A 22,595-nucleotide genomic window follows, 5' to 3' on the forward strand; every position below is an offset into this window, starting at 1 on the left:
CTGAAGTGAACAGGGATTTGCCAAGGCCCCCAAACCCTGGACCTGCAGTCTTACAATTCCATTCATCCTAAGCCCCCAGGACCTCTGCTGTCGAAACAGGATGGATGTGGGGAGAGGGGCTCACCTCTACAGACACCACCAGTTCTCAGGCACTTTAAAGCCTTTCAGACTATCCGCACCAACCACCTCAACACGTAAGCCCGGAGCTGGGGGAGCACCTGGCTAGGGTCTCTAAAGGCAAGTCAGAGGTGGGCTGTGGAGCCTGGGGTCTCAGCCTCTGACTCCCCAGGCCCCTGTCCTGGAAAGCCTCACATGTGGGCAAGAAAGAGGGCACAGAGGGGTCTGGAGGAGGCCCTCAGAACCCACACCATCAATGGCCTCAGGACCATGACCTGCCATTCTGTCACCGCAGGAACTCATCTGGAAGGCTGATGGAACCCATCTTACAGATGAGGAAACTGAGGCACCAAGAGTTCAGTAGTTGGCCTAAGGCTGTACTGGGAGAGCTGGACTGGTGGTCATCACCCTGCAAGGCGATACATCTGGGGCCCAGTGTGCAAAAGGCCCAGAACCCTGCCACTGAGGCTGTCAGAGCAGAGGCCCTGAGGCCTTGTCCCATAACTGCCCGTGGGGCACAGTTACCACAGCAAGGGCGGTCCTCACCCCCAGCAGTTGCTTTCTCACCCAGGTCCAAGTGCCTGGGGAAGGGGAGCCTGGAGCTGGTGGGGACCGATCCCTGAGCCAGGTCAGATGACGGCAGGTGCAGAGTCACAGTTCATATAACAAAAGAACTCCAATGTCACACATAATCAACCAGCCAAGTAGGAAGTAAAAATACTAGGTTATTAGTTTGAACTATATGAAACCGCCATTTATGCAGATCAAAAATGGTTGAGTATTAACAATTTGATATGATTCAACTTAATATAAACTGGAAGAAAATCAAGAAAGCGTAGTAATCTAGAAGTGCCAGAGCAAATAACTGTAAGACCTTAAGGAGCTATTCTTTTTCCTTATAAGCCTAAACTTTGTAAATTATATATTCATGTTATGGTGATAAAAATTAAAATCCAATTAAAAATAATCAGTCAATAAATGACTGAATAAATAAAGAAATGGAGAATCCTTTTTGGAATCCTTTCAAGAGAATTCCAAATAATACATGTAGAGACTCTCCCCTTAGGAGGAATTTAATTCTTGCTCACTCGCTACCCCCTGCCCCCAAGCTTAGGCTAGACTTCGTGACTCACTTCCAAAGAACAGGGAAAAGAGAAAATAGCCACTCTGCACTGGAGAAGCCTGGCAAACACTATCTTAACCAAACGATGAAGGGTAAACAGCACGAAGTGTGGCTAGTGTGTACTGCCTAGGCTTTCCAAAAACCTTAAATGTGGCCTCATGATGAGAAAAGCATCAGACAAACCCAGAGGGGACACTCTTCTGGGATACCTGGCCAGGATACCTCAAGACTATCCGTGTCACGAGAAATTAGGAGAGAGAGTGTGAGCAGAGGACACAGGAGATGTGACGACTGAGGTAGTGTGGTACTGGGGGCTCAATCCTGGGAGGAAAAGCAGACATTACAGGAAAAGCTGGTGAGATCCACATCAGATCAGGAGTTTGCTTCGTAGTAACAGACCAGGGTCAGTTTCTTGGTTTGGACAAACATACCATGGTAATAGGGCTTCTCCAGTGGCTCAGCAGTAAAGAACCTGCCTGCCAATGCCAGAGACATGAGTCATAGGTTTGATCCCTGGGTGGGGAAGATCCCTCAGAGGCGGGCATGGCAACCCACTCCAGTATTCTTGCCTAGAGAATCCCCACGGACAGAGGAGCCTGCGGGCTCAGTGCATAGGGTTGCAAAGAGCTGGACAGGCCTGAAGCAACTGAGCATGTGTGCATGGTGATACTATGTTAAAATGGGAGACTAGGTGGGGGGCATATGGAAATTCTCTGCACTATAAAATCATTCCAACATTTAAACATTTTAAAAAGCAATGTATTATTGTTATATGCAACAACATGAATGAGCCTCAAAAATATCTTGCTGACTGAAAGAAGGCTTCAGGAAATGTACGTGAAGATTTGTTTTACCATTAATAAAGGAAACTGAAGATGATTCGACGAAATGGAAAAATCTCTCATGCTCTTGGACTGGAAGAATTAATATTGTTAAAATGGCATGCTACCCAAAACAATCTACAGCTATAATGTGACCCCTTATCAAGTTACCCATGACATTTTTCACAGAACTGGAACAAATAAACCTAAAATTTATATGGAACCATGAAAGACCCAGAACTGCCAAAGCAATTCTGAGGAAAGAGAACAAAGCAGGAGGCATAACTGTCCCAGACTTCAGATAATACTACAAAAGCTACAGTAATCAAAATGTCATGATACTATCACAAAAGAAGATATGGATCAATAGAATAGAAAGCCTAGAAGTAAATCCACACACCTACAGTCAATTAATTTTCAACACAGGAGGTGAGAATATACAATGGGGAAAGACAACCTCTTCAGCAAGGGGTGTTGGGAAAGCTGGACAACTGCATGAAGTCAGCAGTAAGAACACATCCTCCTACCATAGACAGAAATAAACTCAAAACAGCTTAAAGACTGAAACATAAGACATGACACCATAAAACTGGAACACAGGCAACATTCTCTGACATAAAGTGTGCCTATGTTTTCTTAGGTCAATCTCCCAAGGCAATAGAAATAAAAGCAAAAACAAACAAATGGGACCTAATCAAGCTTATAGGTTTCTGTACAGCAAAGGAAACCATAAACAAAATGAAGAGACAACCTACAGAATGGGAGAAAATATTTGCCAATGATGTGACTGACAACGGCTTAATTTCCAAAATATACAGCTTATACAGTTCAACAACAAAAAGCAACCCAATTGAAAAATGAGCAGAAGAACTAAATAGACATTTCTCCAAAGACGACATACAGACGGCCAACAGGCACATGAAAAGATGCTCAACGTCGCTAATTATTAGAGAAAAGGAAATCAAAACTACCATGAGATATCACCTCACACTGGTCAGAATGGCCACCATTAAAAAGTCCACAAATAACAAATGTTCTGGGGAGGGTGTGGAGAAAAGAGAACCCTCCTATACTGTTGGTGGAAATGGAAGTTGGTGCAGCCACTATGGAAAACAATAAGGAGCTTCCTCAGAAAACTTAAAAACAGAGCTGCCATATGATCCAGCAATTGTGCTCCTGGGCATATATCCAGAAAAAAACCTATAATTCAAAAACTATGCACGTCCACAGCAGCACTATTCCCAGTAGCCGAGACGTGGAAACCTAAATGTCCATCGATAGATGAACAGGTACAGAACACACACGTACAACAGAGTGCTACCTGGCCAAAAAAAAAACACCAAATAATGCCCGTTTGTAGCAACATGGATGGAACTAGAGATTACTATACCAAATGCAGTAAGTCAGAAGACAAATATCATATATCATTTATATGTGGAATCTAAAATATGATACATATGGACTTACCTACAGAACTGAAACACACACACAGACACAGAGAACAGACTGGCGGCTGGCAAGAGGGTGACGGGGAGGGACTGAGCAGGAGTCTGGGGCTCAGCAGAGGCAAACTGTTCCATACAGAATGGAGTGACAAGGTTCTACTACACAGCACAGGGAACTGTATTCAATATCCTGTGATAAGCCACAATGGCCAAGAACATTAAGAAAGATAGGGACTTCTTTGGTGGTCCAGCAGCTGAGACTCCACGCTTCCACTGCAGGGGCATGGGTTCGATCCCCGGTCAGGGAACTAAGATTCTGCATGCCACATAGCAGCCAAGAAAAAAAATGTATATAACTGAATCACTTTGCTGTACAGCAGAAATTAACACAATATTATAAATCAACTATATGTCAATATAAAGTTTTTTTAAAGATTTGTGTTTTTCACTGTATGTAAATTTCACATAAGAAAAATATAAGTTTTGAGCTCTGGTTAATGATACACATGCTGAAATATTTGGCAGGAAATGTACTGATATCTGTATTTCACTTTGAATACATCACAGAAATAAGATGGATTTAGAAATGGATCATTTGTGATCACTCAAGTATAGGAAAATGGTAATGGTGAAGTCCAGGTGGTAGGTATACAGGTGTTCAAGGTTACATCTTTCAGCTTTGCTTGTATGTGTGAAACTTTTCATAATAAAGCAACAGGGGAGGGTGGTGTGAGGGAGAGAGTCCTGCATGTTGGCTTGGTTTTCTGGAATTGAAGGTCACTAGTCCTGAGTGGGTGCCCTGCCTCTGCCCCCAGGGAGAGGGCATGTCGGGGACACACTGGCCTGGAGGCTTTGTGCTGAGGGAAGCCCCCAGCTGTCACAGGCTGGCTGAGAAAGCCTCGTTTGACCTCAAGACTTTCCATGTGGGCCGAGAAGGGATTTCCCTGAGGCCCTGGGATTCAGCCGACACCCTATCTGCAGACCCAGTGCCCCTTTGCCCCATCTGAGCAGGGCAAGTCGGGAGAGGAGCCTGGCCAAGTCGGTGGCTGTGTGACCCTCTGTGAGCGACTGCCCCCTCCCTCCCTATGCAGCACTGTCCAGTCTGTAAAATGAATGATAAACTCTAGTTTATTCCTTACAATGGTGTCCCCCCTGGTTCCTGCTCTGTCCCTCTGTGCTTCCAGAGACCTGAAGAGCAACCCATTCTTTTGTGTTTTTTTTTTTAATCTTTTAATGGCTTTAATTTGAAAACAAAAGTGAAAAATGTTTTTATGGAGTATGAAAACCTGGTTGTGGGGAGTTCCCTGGTGGCCTAGTGGTGGCCGGGGTTCAACCCCTGGTTGGGGGAACTGAGATCCCACAAGCTGAGCAGCACGGCCACAAAAACCGCCAAAAACTGAGTTGCAGGATTTCCAGTTTATTACATGAAAGAGAATTACACGATGTAGGAACTGAATGCTTTCTAAGAAGTTAGTGGTCAGAACTGCAAAGGTCAGTGTCTGAGAGAGGAGAAAAACACTAGTGCTGATAAACGCTGCCCATTACAATATTTTATTCTTATGAATAAAAATGGTGATAATACTCAGGCATTAAACACTTCACACATGTTAAAACAATTACTTCTTGCAATAAACCTTCATAGTAGGTACAATATAATTATCCTATCTTAGAACAAAGAAACAAAAGGTTCTTCAAGTAACTTGACCAAAGTCGTATACCAGCAAGTGTCAGAGGCAGGCTCTGAACCCAGACTGTCAGGCATCAGACACCACACGCTGACCCATGCTGCTGGAGCCGCTCTGCTCTAGTGGAGTAGCCTGTTAAAGCTGCCCTCAGTGACCACAGCTGAGCCCCTTGGCCTCGCTTGCCATCAACCACCAGTTGCCACCAGTTTCCCTCAGAATTCCAACTCAGCCCCCTCTTGCTCGAAGGCCTTCCTCATCCTCCTGGCCCCTGAGGGGTCACACACACACTCACTCACTCTCTCTCTCATACACACACCATGAAAGCCTCTCACTTGCCCGCTCAGAAGCCTCCAGTGCTCCCCTCTTCCTGCGCTGCACCTGCATGTCCCCGAAGCCCCAAACACAGCCAGGGCCACACCTTGGTGCTTCTGGGCAAGCCCCATCCCTGGGCTAGGATGATCTTTCTCCCAAAGGGCTCCTTCTCATCCCTAGAGAGGCAACGTCTCCATCTCCCACCCCCAGAGTCTCCCCCCAACCCCCACACTCAATGAAGTCACTTCCCACCGCCTCCCCACCAAATGGTGGCATCTACTCCAGCTCTGGGAGCCCAGACCCAGCATGCAGCTGGCATCCTGCCCCCATGAGGGCTCAGTCAGACAACATTCCTCTCAGTGGCAGCTCTGGGTCATGATGAAGATACAGACAGACAGACAGTCGTGCTGAGTGGCTTGTGGGATATTAGTTTCCTGACCAGGGATCAAATCCAGTCCCTGGCAGTGACAGCACCGAGTCCTAACCACTGGACCACCAGGGATGTCCCAGAAGATGAAGACTGAATGGGGCAGCTGATAAAAGGTGGCCGAGGACAGAGTGGGTAGATCAGAAGTGGTATGAAATGGTCAGAAGATGCTCCACTACAGGGTGGGAGTGAGGAGAGACCAAGAAACCAACACCCGAGTATCTGCCCTGGGCCGGGTCCTTTAATAATAAGCACATCAGTGGCTCAGCAGGTAGAGAACCTGCCTGCAATGCAGGAGACCCAGGGGATGCGGGTTCAATTACTGGGTTGGGAAGATCCCCTGGAAGAGGAAATGGCAACCCACTCCAGTATTCTTGCTGGGAAATCCCATGGGCAGAGGAGCCTGGCGGGCTAGTCTATAGGGTTGTAAGAATCGGACACGACTGAGCAATTAATACACACACTCAGGAACTGTCACAATACCCTGGGGCAGGGCTTAGAAGCCTCAGAGGTGAGCAGACTCAGAGGTTAAGGGTCTTGCCTGGGATCACTGGGGAGTAAGTGACACGTTGGGACTGCAGTGTCTATCCTGCCTGTCTGAGGCCTAAACACCAGTCCATCCTGGCCCCCACAACCCTTCTCAGGGGTCTGCACCCACACACGCTGGGTCCCGCTGTGGCCCTGTGCTCACGCTTCATATCCACTAGGCCCAGAGCTGTGCTCCCAGTTCACAACTGTGTCACTGAGCCAAGGAGACAGTTTCTTGAGAAAAGGCAAAACGAGCATATGAGACATCAGAGTCAGCAATTAAGGCAGCGTGTCTAGAAGCCATGGGGCTCAGGATCGCAGCCATGGCCAACAGCCCTGGGCTGCAGTGTCCTGGAGAGGCAGGTGCTGTCATCCCAGGCATGTCCCGGCTCCCCAGGTCTCACCTGTGCTGGGGATGCTGACACCTGATAGCCACGGAGAACTCCCGTGACTGTCATCACTGGCAATCACAGTGCCTCAGCACCCCCCCCGCCTTGCTGCCCAGGATCTAGGAAACGGGGATTTAATGGGGAGCAAAAGGGCTGGAGCTGGATGGGGCTTAGGTGTGACCGGCCAACTCAGGCCTGAATGGACAGGCATGGGAAGAGATGGTGGAGAAATGGCCCCACCCTCTAAAGTTCTAAAGATGCAAAACAGTAGGGAAATCACTGGATCTCAGCCTCAGGGTCGGGAAGGTCACGAAGGTAGATCATAGCTAGTTATGAAGGCAGTCATCATCTAGGCGGCACTTCCAATTCATCCAAGTTTTCCCCACTCACTTCCATATTCTCCACTCATGACCCTGTTCCAGGCTGGGGACACTGAGGCTACCAGCTGCTCACACCAGGTCTCAAGATCCCCCTCCCTGTGCTCCAGATTCCAGCCCACACCCCTGATCTCTTCCCTTCCTCGCAGAGGGAGGTTTTCAGAGCACAAGTCTGGCCTCAATTGTCTTCACTTCAGACCGACAGCTCAGCCTGGTCCTCAGCATAACTTGTGGCTCTGACCACGGCTGTCTTGAAAGGGCCTCATTCCCTATCAGGTGGCACGTGCTGGTCCTACAGAACTGCATTCCACAGCAGCTCCCTCACAGGCTCTCACCCCCCCACCTCACCTCTCAGAAACTGGTTTGAACCTGGTACGTCCTGCAGGACTCCACTTAGAGGCGTCCTCCCCGCAGAAGCGTCCTTAACCACCAGCTCTGAGCTCCCAGCACAGTCACCCAGCCCTGGCCCCGCCCATTTCCTTTTCTTTCTCTCCCACAGACAGCAGAGCTACTGGGAAGCAGGGCTGTGTCTCACATACCCCTAGCAGAGTGCCTGGCACCTAGTTAATATTTACAAATCAATCAACTAGGCACGAAGTTATGTGACTTGCCCAGGGCCAGTGAGCTGGGCAGGCAGGGGGCTGGGAGGCACTGTGGAGTTCCTGTTGGCCTTGACACCGCTGTACTCCGTCTGTGCTTCTTCTCTCTGGTTGTGTGGGTAAGACAAAGGAGGGGAAAGGGCCTGTGAAAGACAAGTCTGGGATGCTGAGTGTTAAGTCTGAGGATGGGAGGGACAAAAGAATGAGCTAAGATGTTAACAAAACGCTACCAGCTGAGGAGAGCAAGCACCCACGCACGCAGAGCTGGACAAGGACGAGGGCTCCAGCCCGGGCCACTGGCGCCTCACACCACGAGGAGCAGGCCTCCCAGCCGGGGCCATATACCACAAGAATGAGCCTGACAGTCCCCTGTCTGTGCATAAACACAGGCTCCACACCACTGGACCACTGGTGACCTGCACAACCCGTCCCCACTTTTTCTCACTGGGGAAGGCAGATTCCCTTCCCCAGAAGGACACACAGGACTGAATGAGCTTCCACATGAGTGAACAAGAAAAGATCATGGAGATGTTTCATTAAAAAGAAAAAAGTCATACTTTCATCATGCTGCCAACAATAAACATGAGTGAGTGAAGTTGCTCAGTCGTGTCCGACTCTTTGCGACCCTGTGGACAGTAGCCTACCAGGCTTCTCCGTCCATGGGATTTTCCAGGCAAGAGTATTGGAGTGGGGTGCCATTTCCTTCTCCAACAATAAAACACATACACAAACAGAACTCCTCCATGAGCAGACGAGGTCATGTCAACACACAGGGAAATGTCCAGGAGGCTGGACAAGCATGTGATCCAAAAGATTAAAGGGATCACCTGGGCTTGCTCCCCAGTAAGAGCTCCTTCAACATGAGCCACTATTAATCACAATTCTAGGGGAAGATTTCCTTATGTCACCTGTGTTTAAGTTGAATTAGGGCAAGTGGGACACCTTACCTTCCTCTTAAAACAGCTGAATTTAAACATTCCCGTTTGCATGTAATCTGGCTCAGCAGTAAAGAATCTGCTTGCCAAAGCAGAAGACTCGGGTTTGATTCCTGGGTCAGGAAGATCCCATGGAAAAGGAAATGGCAACCCACTCCTGTATTCTTGCCTGGGAAATCCCATGGACAGAGGAGGACAGAGGAGGATAGCCGTGGATAGAGGAGGGCGACAGTCTGTGGGGTTGCAAAAGAGTCGAACACAACTGAAGCAACGAAGCAACAAGTCCTAGATGACAACGTTATCCTTCTGCTCGTCTCTGAATTGCAGAAAAAAGAGAGAAAGCAAGCAGATTGCTCTCTTTCCCTTGGTTTCTAGGTCTGAGTGCTTCCTTAGGAATTTGCTCTGGGTATTTGAAGAGCACCTTGCTCATCCTAGCTCCCATGTCAACACGTGTCAACATACAGATCCTCTCACCCTGCCCCACCTGCGACCTGGAGGTCACTTGCTGAAGGTCATACAGTGGCAGAGTGGGGGGCCTTGCGGCACGTGTGCATGTGAGACACAGACACACCTCTTACGAACCTAGAGGTGGTTTCCTGTTGCTATTTCCTGGTTACTGACTCTCAGGCACAATTATAATCAGCAAATGATCTGTGCCACAGGCTAAAAAATACTTCATGGCTCTGAGGAAAGGATGGGGCCTGTCACTAGTTTACCTGCCAGTATCATTAATAATTACCAATGATTTGTTCTATTATGAAACATGGAACTGACCAACTCAAACAGAGCAGGATTTCAAATCTTCAGGCTGAGATGCACTCTACATTCAGCTCCAGAGTCAGCAGTGATGGGCCAGACACCTGCTGAAAATCCGTACTCATCTGGTTCCCAGGACAGCTTTGCTCTGTCTTGCCCAGGCAGGGGAGAATAAAGACCAGGTAACTATCAGGCACTGCTGCAGGTAGAAGAGCTGGAAGGAGCAGGCTGAGGGGCTGAGGACACCCTCCGAATGCCACACAGCTCACCAGAAGCACTAACTCTAGGTCAGACGGAGGCTGCACTGGCTAGGGCTATGGACGACACGAAGGGGCTTTACTGGCCATTGAGACCAGGATCTGGCAAGAGTGGGACAGAGCTGCCACCCCTCGACCTTAGCCAGTGAGGGTGACCTGGCCCCCACTCTGCCCACCTCCCCCCTTCCTTCTGAGTCTGGAAGGCCCAGCCCATACTCTTATTCCCTAAGGCTTTCCCTGACCACTCAACAGGAAAGTTGATCTTGCTCTCTTGGGATTCCTACAGTGGTTACACTCTGCACATTTGGCCATTAATCACATGATGTTCTCCCTGCCTCTCTTTGGTTCCTTCAATCATTCCACAAATATCTGCCAAACAACTGCCCTGTGCCAAGCACTGACTGGGTGGCTGGGGACCCTGCAGTGGGTAGGAGGGTAGATTTCTGCCTTCGTGAAGCTCACAGGCTGGCGGGGGAGGCAGAGAGAAGCAGGTAACTTATGTAGAGTTATAAACTGGGTAAGTGCTATGAAGGAAACACGCAGAATGCCAAGACAGAGACTGTGGGACAGGGAAACCTCACAGAAGATCTCTCTGGGGAGGTGACAATTAATCGCTACCAACTTCTAAATGTCCATTTGCACTTTGCAGCTCCCAACAGGCTGGAGGGCAGGGGAAGCAGACCCTCACAACAAGGGGTGCTCTTGTAGCTCAGTTCGTGCTCTGGGACAAGAATGTGACTCTAAGGACCGCCTTGGTGAGTAAGTGCCCCCTGTGACACGCCCCTTGAGTGATCCAGCGGTGGCAGCAACAACAAAACCCGAAGCCAGCAGTCCCAGAAAGTATTTGACCCAACAGACCTGTCTCTGGCTCAGAGCACAAAGCCCAGACCAAGGAGGTCAACGAAACAGGCATGCTGGATGCCTGAACAAACGGCCAGCTTCAGGACACCTGGCCCACTGCCAGGAGGCCTGGAGGCTGGCATGACTTGTCTGAAGGGCAACTTGGCAAAATCTGCCAAAACATACAATGCTTACGCCCTCTGACCCAGTAAATCCCATCACCTGGAATCTATCCTAGAAAATACTGGCATGTGTGCGCAACAGTATGTGAGGAGATACGCAGGGTTCTTCCATTTATAACATCGAATCACCAGAAGCAACGTCAATGTCCATCAGTAGCGGCCTACCAGTCACAGAAATCACAGGACATCCTGCCACAGAATGGGTATCATGGAGCCGTTACAAAAAAAAAAAAAAAAAAAAGTGATCTCAAGGTAAAATTATCAAGTGGAAAAACAGCCAGTTAAAGAACAGTACTCAGCATGGGATGTCTTTATGTTTGCATGTGGACTTAGAGCTGTAAGTCTCTTAACACACAGAGGAAGCTTGCAAAGACACACACCAAACTGATTCTAACAATCACATCTGCCACAGGACAAGAAGAGATGCAGTCTTTACTTTACATCTCATATGCTTCTATTTTGTCTTCTTTTCCCTGGCAGTAATGAATTCACTCATATGATTAAAAATGCATTTTAAAGAGTTTTTTTTTTTTTAAGATAAAGTTCAATGCCAAGAGATCAACCTAGTGTTTCTCCATAGCTCAGCCTCTAATACTCATCATCCAAATGGCCTTGGTTCCTACCCCTAACCACTTCCTCCTTTTTCCAACAATTCAGTTTCTCCTGGCTTTGCGGCACCTGACGACTTGTAAACATTTCCCATAACATTTTCAGACACCGTTTTTTCATAAAGACAGCCACAGGACAGAAAGCTGTTATCTGGAAAGTTCCATGGATACTTCATACCACTGCAACTGTATTCCTGACCCACAGTGACCTGACGACCTGAACAACAAGCTGTGGACTATCAGTGGAGCTTGCCAAGCCCCCCAGAGGCCCAGGGCAGGCCCCATGCCAGTCATCACTTTCAAAGGAAAAGGAAGGGGATTTTAACAAGACAGAAGAGCCAGAACAACTTTTTGAATTTCTTCAATGTACTTCAAGAAATTTCCAGCCTGCAGATTTCTGTTTGCGTGGACAGAGGCAGGAGGTGCTGAGTATCTATCCACCAACAGTAACCTGTGTGTGTGACAGGCAGAACAGATTTCCTGGCTTGCTCCCACCCAGCCTACAGGGCTCTCCATCTCTCTTCCTGCTGTGCACAAACTAAGACAAATAGCCAGGCTGGACATGAGTTGTCCAAAAACGTCCATGCAGGAAATACCAGACTCATCACTCATTGCAAGAGCCCTAACTCCCTTCTTCTTTTCCAGCAGCTAACCTTGGAGGCAAAAAGTCTCCGTTGGGATTATTCACTGGCATCACTGGTCTCTCTAGCGAGCTGTGCTTCCCATTCATCCATTATGCACAGGAAATGCCAGGCTGTGCCAATGCAATTGAAATGGTGAAGGGCACAAGTGATTCTTATAAGACCTCGACAATTAGGACACAGCTGACCTGAGGCAACACAGCATGGTGAACGAGGGGCCCTCAGAGAAGCATGCTAGACAACCTGCAACAGAATTGCTGGAAAACTTGTTAAAAATACAAAATCCAAGGACTTCCGTGGAGGTCCGGTGGCTAAGAATCCACACTCCCAATCAATGCAAGGGGCCTAGGTTCGATCCCTGATCAGGGAACTAGATCCCAAGGGCCGCAACTAACGATCCCGGTACAACCAAATAAAGAAATATTTTTTAAAAATACAAAATCCAATCGACACCTCTGGGAGTGGGATCAGGGAATCTGCTTTAAAAAAATCAAAGCCATGTAATTATGACAGCTGTAGCATAAACATGGGACTTAAAAACACCTTAACAAGGAATCTGTATTTTTTTAACAAGCTTCCTGCAATGATTCTGATGCAGAGAAGCACTGCTCCATGGCCCCAAGGGAGAGGCTGTCCCCAGGTCAGAGTTCCATGCTGGTCCTTCTCATTCTAGGATGCCTCTCGGCCTCCTCTCTGGCTAAACTACTTCTCTCCTAAGGACTCTGCCTTTGCTCCTGCTGCTCCAAAGTCCGCAGTCTCCCCTCCCCACCCTCACAAACCGCTCTCACCCTGGGGGCCGCAGTCCAGGAAGTCATGGAAAGCAGAGTGCAGGGGAAGAGCACACTAGCCAGGATGGTGTGGTCAAGCTCTCACCCCACGGTCTCTCGCTCTTGCCCCACGTTTTGTAAATAATGATGATGTAACAGCTGAGATCACTGAGAGCCCTGCTCATGTGCATCACGAGGTACTCGCGTGGCCGTGGGCTACTTCTGTTCTGTAAGTACATATACGCTCCACCTGGAAAGCCAGTGGGTTATGCGATGTTATGGCTACTGCTGAGTCTGCTGCACCAGCCAGAAGAGGATAAATGTGTCTGCAGTTCCTACTGCTCCTTGCGTCTTCTTCCAGCCTCTTAGCTTGCGCCTTGCCTATCCTGGGTTCAACTAATAGTGTGCACAGTGAGATACAGCGAGACAACTGGTGCCGGGAGCAGGATTGGCAATACACCAAGCCTTCCCGGAACTTGGTTCTTGGCTCCTCCAATGATCTTGGGCAATCGACAATCTCTGTGAGCCTTGGTTCCCATTTGTAAAACAGGGATCACTGTCTCACAGGCTTGCTGTGAGAATTCAATGCAATAAACGTTAGCCAAGTTCAGTTTCCCCCACTGCTCTTACTGCCCTACCTTCTCTACAGAACCTCGAGCTACTTGAGGGGAAGAACTGCCCCTCGTTCACATCCAAACACTTGTTGGCAGAACCCAGGGCCCAGATGGAATGTTTGAGGCTGCAAAATGAATCCCTGTTGCTGGGCTGTCCTTGACTCTTACCTGTCCAATGTTGAAGGTCAGTGTGATGGCATAAAAGAAGTTGGAGTTGGCACTTCCTGCGTAAATCCAGAGATGCCACAGGACAGGGAAGAGCAGGGAGCAGATGATGATGATACAGGCGAGGACAAATATGTTTCTCAGAACTGCAAAGGAGATGGCCACCATTAGCAGGACTGCAAAGACACATACGGTCACCGTTAGCCTAGCGCTGACTCTCTCTGGGTCCCTTGCAGTGATGTCCCCGCAGCACAGAGAGGCCCAGGAAAAGCTTGGTGGAGCTCAAAGGCCAAACGCCCCTGCTTCCCCACCCCAACACATACATACACACTCAGACGCACATACACACAAGACGCAACCTCAGACCCTTGGCAATGGCTCCTTCCGCCTCCTTCCATGGGAGGTACAAGACTTGAACTCTACCTCCGACTCTGGGCTCAGCTGGCTACAGTCGGTAATGCTGTGAATGCCTCTGGGCACTGCAAGGGGCGGGGGAACTTCAGCAAGACACTGCCCTTAAACCCCCAATCCCAGGGTGTCCATGAGTAACTCCTCTCCTGGCCCCAAGCAGGGTGCTTTCTGACCTCTGTGGATCATAGATACGAATGGCAGCACCAACCCCTCAGTGTCTCTAGGGTGCCACAGCCCAGGTCTTAGGAAACACATTTTCCATTCTCCTCAGTTCATCTCTTAGGTACCCTACCTTGCTTTTCAAATGTCCCTCACTCTTCCTTAGATGATCTCTTTTTGATACCCTCCCTCTTTACCATCATCCCCCCACTCCCTAAGGGAACATAGAATCTCACCAGGGAGAAGCTCCCCCAAATCCCCTGAGAGGACCGGCTACACACAGTGGTCTGCGGGCAGGCCGGCAGGCAGAGTTCCACTGGGGTAAGGCAGCCTGATACCAGGGCACAGACCTCAGAGAGACCTTGGTTAAAATTCCTAGGGACTTTCCTGGTGGTTCAGTGGTTAAGAATATGCCCTGCAATACAGGGAATGCACATTTATTCCATGGTTGGGGAACCAGGATCCCACATGCCACAGAGCAACCAAGCCTGTGCACTGCTTCTAGAAGCCCCCCATGCGCCGCATGAAAATCCAGCAAGCTGCAGCGAGACCCGATGAAGCCAAATAAATAAATTTAAAAACAATTCCTGCTCTGCCAGCAAGTTTCTCAGAATCTCAGCTTCCTCATCTCTAAAATAGGGCTAAAATGCCTACTTCATGGAGTGTTCCATGAATTGAACAAGTTGTGGAAAAGCTAGCAAGGATGTATTACTGTGTGTTTGCTATTGCTATGGTAACAAATGATCGCAAACTTAGTGGCTTAAACAATATAATGCATTGTCTTACAGTCCGGGAGGGCGGAAGTCCACAGGCTCTGGTGGCTCTAGAGGAGAATCCACTTGCTGGCCTTCGCAGCACCCGGAGGCTGCCGGCATTTCTGGCTCAGGACTCCCATTTTCAACCAGCAATTGATTGAGTCCTTCTCATGTCGTATCATTATGACCTCCTCTTCTGCCTCCCTCCTCCACTTTTTTTTTTTAACAGACTTTAGTTTTTAGAGCAGTTTTAGGTTCACAGCAAAGCTGAGTGGTACGTAGAGACTGCCCATGTACCCTCCTGCCTCTACTTCTGCTCTTAAGGGCACTTGTGTGGATAATCTAGGATATTCTCCCCATCTGCAGGCCGTCTGTCATGTAAGGTGATCTAGTCACAGGTTCCGGGATCAAGGAGGGGGCGTTATTCTGCCTAACACAGGGGTCTCCAGGGTCTGGGATCTAATGCCTCATATCAGCTGAGGTGGAGCTGATATAATAGAAATAAGGTGCACAATAATGCAATGCATTTTATATATAATATATAGTATATATAACATATTTATATGTAATTTATATATTCTACATATATTATATATATAGAATATCTTATATATTCTATATTATATATATATTCTATATTATATAACCCAAACCATCCCTCCCCATTCCATCTATGGAAAAATTAATTGTCTTCCATGAAACCAGTCCCTAGTGCCAAAAAGGTTGGGGGCCACTGACCTACCATTGTGATTTTTCCCTCCTTTTAATTCAACAGGAGATATCTGACAGTAGGATTATATGCCATTTTTGTTTCTTTATATTTTATTGTATTTTTAAATAAAATAATAAATATCATTTACAATTAATTAATTAGAATACCTTAAAAAAAACTGAGCAATTAATAAAAGCTTAGGTCTGATTCTCAGCAGACAGTCAATAGAGGTTCCCCTCCCCTCTCTGATCCTGACCGTCAGGAAATCCCTTCTCCAAACTCAGAGTTCAGAGATATTTAAGAGATGGGGAAACTCCTGAACCTTAAGGCCTCTTATCTCAGCTGTACAACGACTTGGCTGAAATGCTATTCTGGGAGTTCAGGCGTTGGAAAGGGGACTGGATTACAGCCAAGGTTCTCAATTCTGGTTGTAAAATGAACTCATCTGGGGAGCGCCACCCATGCTACGTGAATCAGTCTATAGAGGTGGGGCCCAGGAATCCATATTGGTTTCTACAAGCTTCCCTGGTGATTCCAATATGCAGCCAAAGCTGTGAGCCACTGGGTCACAGTGGCAGACCTCTGCCCAATACGGGCCCATGCTGGTCTGCAGCAGAGACTTGGCTGGTCAGTGTCACAGTGAGGATAACCAGCCAAGGTAGTTAGAGATCTTGTCAGAGCTGAATGTTTTTAACTTAAGCTTCATTCTTTATTGAGTAATTACAGGTGTCTTGCTGCTGCCTGCTGTTGTTAAAAAGTCCTTTCTTTCATAAAATCGAGACAAATGGCCAGTAGTTGACTGTTTTAGTGTCTTCAGTAAAATAAAAAGTTGGGAACTGTGTCACCAGGATTTTTTTTTAATGCTAGTAGTCCCTGAAATCCCATGATTTGGAAACACTGACTTGGAGGGCTTGCAAGGTACTCTCTTCTGATCTGAAATTTCCACACTTCTGGGTTTTCAAAGCTGGGAGGTGAAAGCCCTGACTCAAGCCTCTTGGAGAACTCTAAGAGGCCTCAGTCTTGCTCCCAGAAACAGGAGTCTGGGGAGAAAGATGTCTGCACTGAGAGTTATTAGCAAACAAAGTTACAACCTCAAGAAAAGAGATGAAGTGAGTGAAGATCACTCAGTTGTGTCCGACTCTTTGTGATACCATGGACTGTATATTCTCCAGGCCAGAATACTGGAGTGGGGAGCCTTTCCCTTTTCCAAGGGATCTTCCCAACACAGGGATTGAACCCAGGTGTCCAGCATTGCAGGCGGATTCTTTACCAGCTGAGCCTGGTGAAGGGAAGCCCAGGATACGTCTATTTACCATTCCTTCACTTCATCACTATTTACATACTTTTCTCAATGGTTCTTTCTTTAAAAAACACTCCTAATACTTGCAGAGGTTTTGTTTTGTTTTGTTTTTTCTTTTTCTGCATTGGGTCTTCGCTGCAGCAAATACGTTTCTCTCTGGTTGAGGTGCTTGGGCTCAGCAGGCCCGAGGTATGTGGATCCTAGTTCCCCTACCAAGAATCAAACCTCTTTCCCTTGCACTGGAAGCTGGATTCATAGCTAATCGATCACTAGGGAAGTCCTTCAGTGGTTCTTTCTGATTTCTGGGTAATTATTTTGCTGAAAAGAATACACAGTATTCCTAAAATAAAACTCCTGTGGTCTGACAGTCCAGGTGGGTCTTTGCTCCATGTCTCCAGTCACTCTGTATTTTAGAACGGGTGACAAGGAGGTGACCAAGTGCAGAGACTGAGAGAGGTTCACATGCACCTCCTGGGGGCAATCACAAAAAGCTCTGACAATGCTTTCCCTGTGCCCTGAAGAACTGTCACCACATCCAACTGGCTTCTGGCCTGTGGTGACCTTTGCAGGACTGTGGAGCTGCTACTCACTCTTGCTGGCTGACTGGCCTGAGGATTCCAGCTATACGCCAGAGCAGATGGAGCCAGGGACCCGGGGCACAGGACAGCCTGTTCCAGCACCACGATGTGTCGGAGATGTCAGAGGTGACCAGGTGACCCTTCATCCGCCATGCTGGGCCAGATGGAATCAGATTTCCCACCAAGTTCCCTGGGTGACTTCCTCAGATCTCTGGCTCCATCACTGACAAACTGAAACCTCAGGCAAGTCACTTTCCCTCTCTGAGCCTCAGGCATTGAGAAATAAAATTCCACTGGAAGAATCCAGTCCCATCGGGAGGGGCACAGAAGGGATTTAGGGACTTCAAAGGTCATGGTGCTGTTTCTTTTCTTAAACTAGGTTCTGGGCACATGGAAATTTATTGTATTTTTTTAGTAACAAATGCATATTTTAAAATCAATATTCCTTTATCTGTATATAATAATTAATACCAAAAAAGAAAAAATGAAGGACACACACACACAAAATCCAGCCCTTTGGTAACTGGCTCTTTGAGCTCGACCACTGCAGGCTGGCACGGGCCCTGCCAGCAGGCTGTTCCCTAACACCGCGCTTGTGTGTCTGTGTGACTCATCCTGGCCCCAAGCTCCGCAGAGTCCCAGCATCTGGGACCTGCACTCGGGGGAGGGCCCACATGCCTCTCCTCCCCACTAAGCAGGACAGGAAAACAAAACGGCGAATGTGTGAGCAGGCATGCTGACACTGGTAACTCATGTCTAAACTGAATTCTTAAACACATTAGAAGCTGATTATATTCAACCTAGGTGTAAAGACCTCACAAGGATTCCACTCACACATCCACACAACCAGGCTGAAGATGCCCTGGACAAACAGAATGACTCATAGTTGTCTTGACCCAAACAGACATGCCAAGTCTGAGCGTTCTCTGCTTCAGGAGCTGCGCCTGGCAGACAACGCTGTCTGCAGGCCCTTCAGACACGCTCAACTTGCTCAGTGAGCCAACAACAGCATCTATTAGCTCATCCAGGTTTCCGGAAACCCCATCCTTATTTTTTGTGCCTCATCACCCAGAGGGCATAAAATAGTTCAAGTTTTGAAAAATATGTTTATTTCAATGACTCTGAGTGACTCTGGTTTTCAAGCCTGAAGCTTTGATCATGAAACTATGCAGGAGACCTCCCTGTGTAATTACTAATAATAATAATAACAGTGGGGCTATTTACATTTATTCTTTCTCAGACCTCAAACACCCCTGAAAGATATTCTGACAGATGAAAAAATGGAAGACTCAGAAAGGTTAAACGACTTGCTAGTAATGGGAAAGCCAGAATTCAGACTCAAGACTGTCTGGCTCCAGACTCTCTTTAGCAATAGGGGATGAAAGATCTCACCTGAGGGAGACACCCTCTGTGGGAGAGACAGCCAGAGCAACTCCATCTTAGGGGAAAGAGGACCAACATCCCCCAGACTCACCCCATCACAAACTAGGGTATGTTCACATGTCCCGTGCCTTTGGGACTTGCCAAGGGGCCCCAGGCTGACTCTGAGACCCCTCTACTGGGTGAACTGGGTGATTCTTGTCTGTTCAATGAGGATGCCACAAGCAGAAGATGCTACTTCCTGCTTCTGATCTGCTCGACTGGTCACTGCCCCACCTGGAGGAGCAGTCCTGCTTGTCCTGCCCACTCAACCTGTTTACCTTTGCTCAAAGGCCCGTTCCTATAGACAGGTTTCTTTCTAGCAGCTGGTCAGTTTCACTTCCCGGTTGATGCTCAGCAGCCCCAAAACAACAATAAAGACATTTCCTCTGAAGCCTGTCCTCCCCAGGTTTATTGCTGTGCAAGGAAAGTTCTGCAGCTCCCTTCCTGTTTTAGAGACTCAGGTGGTGTTGGGCCACTGGCACTGCTTCTTTATTGAAGTGAAGTCATTCAGTCGTATCCGACTCTTTGTGACCCCATGGACTGTAGCCTACCAGGCTCCTCTGTCTGTGGGATTCTCCAGGCAAGAGTACTAGAGTGGGTTGCCATTTCCTTCTCCAGGAGATCTTCCCAACCCAGGGATCGAACCCAGGTCTCCCGCATTGCAGGCAGGCGCTTTACCATCTGAGTCACCAAAAATCCCATCCACACAGATTGGGACTGACATATACACAAGAGTACCATATATAAAACAGATAACTAATAAGGACCCACTGCATAGCACAGGGAGCTCTCTAATAGCCTGTATAGGAAAAGAATCTAAAAACGGAGTGGATGTATGTATATGCATAATTGATCCACTTTGCTATATTCCTGAAACACAACATTATAAATCAACTAAACTCCAATAAAAACTATTTAAAAAAAAAAAAAACATCCACAAACATTTGAACATTTGTTAGGTTGTTCTGTGTGTCATCGGGTGTAATCCTGGATGCTGGGGACACAGAGGTGAGTGAGTCATGAGGCTACTCTTAGGGAGCCCACAAACAGTGTAAAGAACCCAGAAGACACAGAGCCTGACTCAGGGCAACAGCAGGAAATACTAGAAAGAACAACTAGATCAGCACTAGGGCGACTTCGGAGGAAGAGCCTGAACAGGTCTTCACATCAGGCACGAAGTCTACGGTGCAGCACGGGGAAATGGTTCAAAGCCACACTGTCCAGCATGACAGCCACTACCCATGTGTGGCTTCTTTAAATTAGATTAAAATTCAGCTCCCCAGTCACACTCATGGTTACTCTATTGGACTGGGCAGATACAGGGCATGTCTATCATCACAGAAAGCCCTACTGGGCAGCGCTGGCTGGAGGCTCCTGCATTTGGATGCCAATGCCAGCCCTTCTACTACCAGTCTTGTGCCCTTGAACAAGCGACTCTATCTTTCTGTACCCTAGTTTTCTCATCTGCAAATGGGGATACTTTTCCTCAAAGTCTGGTGTGAAGATAAAATGAGCTGATGCACATAACATTCTTAGAACCACAGCGACCAGGTACACAGTCAGTGCTCAATAAATGCTGGTTATTTTTATTATTACCACTTGTGTGTAGCACCAAGGGGCAGATATTGTGCTTCATGTCACTGCTGCCACAGCAGGTGCCCAAAAAATGCCTGTTCATTCCTAACCATCGGCTGTTTTCTTCCAGGGCAAGGTGACACAAACCTGTGCCAGAGGGTGCGAGGTGGGGGTACTCACATCTGTAGAGATGGTTCCACACGGGGAAGAAGGCCATGTAGAGGGCCACATCCCCCACCGTCGGGTAGGACTTGAAGATGGCGATGATGGCAATCTGGATGAACATGAAGAAGATAGGGTGCTCCCTGGGGCAAGGTGGGGCAGACAGAGAGAGAGGCGGAGGTCAGTCAGGGACCAGGCCCACCCAAGAGTCTCCTCACCCCAGCCCTGAAACCCAAATACATTCTCCAAGGGACTTTATGCAGGGCAGGCTCCACCACCCACAAAACACAGGGCCAGGCCCAGCAGGAGGGCAATAAACTGCAGGGACCCTAAGATGCCCACAGGTAGTGAGAAGAACTCAGCACACACTAGAGACACAGCCCACAGAGACACTTCCCATCAACCCCCACCCCCCACAGCTCCAGGCCTTCCCCCAGGAGCCCAGAGGAGGAAAACAAGTGAAGTCAGCGGCCTCTATTACTGGGTTTAAACGACTGCTTGTCAGAGTAATTAGGCAGCACCCTTGCCAGAGGCCCCTGACACTGGACCCGGGCAGGAAGTACCTCCTGGCTGATGCTTGTTTTCTCTGACAACAGGGTCAGTGGGGACTACAGATCTTTAGCTGTGATGAGCTCCTTTCCTGAAATGGCTGCGTGCAGCTTTTTGCTCTTAAGGGCTGGAACTGGGGAATTTTCTGGTGGTCCGGTGCTAAGGCTCTGTGCTCCCAATGTGGGGGGCCTGGGTTTGACCTCTGGTCAGGAAACTAGATCCCACAAGCCACGACTAAGAGTTTGCATGCTGCAACTAAGACCTAATGCAGCCAAATAAATAAAAACGAACTTTAATGGGGGAGGGAGGGGCTGGAACTGGAGTTCTAGTCACCTTAAACCAGTAAGACTGGCTGCCACTTCCTGAACCTTCGCTTGTGCTCAATTCTGTGCTAGGCATCTTTTCCTGCATCATTACACGTGATCCTCACTACCTCCCACCTGGAAGGAGGCAATGCTGTCACTGCACTTTGTGGATGAGGAAATCAGGTTCAGAGAACATAAGAGAGTTCGAAAGTGATGGAGTGGCTTGTCTCCAGAGCACCTAAGCACCGCCGCTGCTGTTCTCCCGAGTGCCCAGCAGGACCACAGCTCTGATCAGGAAGGCTGAGACGGAACTCAGCCTCCAGTGCTCCTCCAAGAGCTGACTGAGTGCAGAAGAGAATCTGCCAGGAAGAAGCCAGATGTGCAGCCTCCTCAGGTCTGAGCAACGTGCACATGGCCTACTTCTGCACAGGACCCAGAAGGGTGTCTTCAGGTTAATGCCCAGTTCAGGAGGGTGTCTTCAGGTTAATGGCATTCTTGCCTTGTAGGTCAAAGGTCAGGTCACTCGATGGATGTAAATCTGAGATGTGGAGACAAATTTGTACGCACCCAAATACTACTATGAGGCAAATGATTCAGAAACTCAGCTAAAAAGTTTCTGAGTCAAAGTTTCTGACTACAAACTCATGCAGTCCTGCAATCTCTAGGAAGGCTCTGGCTATCTCAGTGAGCATTTTCCTAAGGCTCATCCAAGTCATTGGTTTGGGCTTTTTAGGTAGCTGGTAACAGCTGCACCATTTCCAGGAAAAGGCTAATGACAAGGTGGTACCAAAAGACATGGTGAATGTATGGCTGAGTCCCTTTGCTGTTCACCTGAAACTATCGCAAAATTGTTAATTGGCTCTACTCCAATACCAAATAAAGAGTTTCTTTAAAAAAAAAAAACCCCCACACAACAATGAGACTTCCCTGGTAGCTCGCCTGCCAACACAGGGGACAGGGGTCAATCCCTGGTCTAGGATGATTCCACATGCTGCGGAGCACCTAAGTCTGTGTGGCACAACTACTGAGTCCACGCTGTAAAGCCAGAGCCGCAACCACTGAGCCCACTAGCCACAGCT

General features: G+C 48.1%; 1 protein-coding gene across 1 annotated transcript in view; it reads right to left on the minus strand.

Moving 5' to 3' along the window:
- The window catches only part of PIGU (phosphatidylinositol glycan anchor biosynthesis class U), a 93,904-nt gene that overhangs the window by 1,472 nt on the left and 69,837 nt on the right, over positions 1-22,595 (minus strand). Inside the window, exons 10-11 of the mRNA XM_013968951.2 lie at positions 20,681-20,805; positions 13,592-13,734 (exon numbers count right to left, since the gene is read on the minus strand). Of these exons, the coding sequence (XP_013824405.1) occupies positions 13,592-13,734; positions 20,681-20,805 (268 nt within the window). The remainder of the gene's footprint in view (positions 1-13,591; positions 13,735-20,680; positions 20,806-22,595) is intronic.

Source organism: Capra hircus, chromosome 13 (genome assembly GCF_001704415.2).
Source record: "Capra hircus breed San Clemente chromosome 13, ASM170441v1, whole genome shotgun sequence".
NCBI classification, from domain to species: domain Eukaryota; kingdom Metazoa; phylum Chordata; class Mammalia; order Artiodactyla; family Bovidae; genus Capra; species Capra hircus.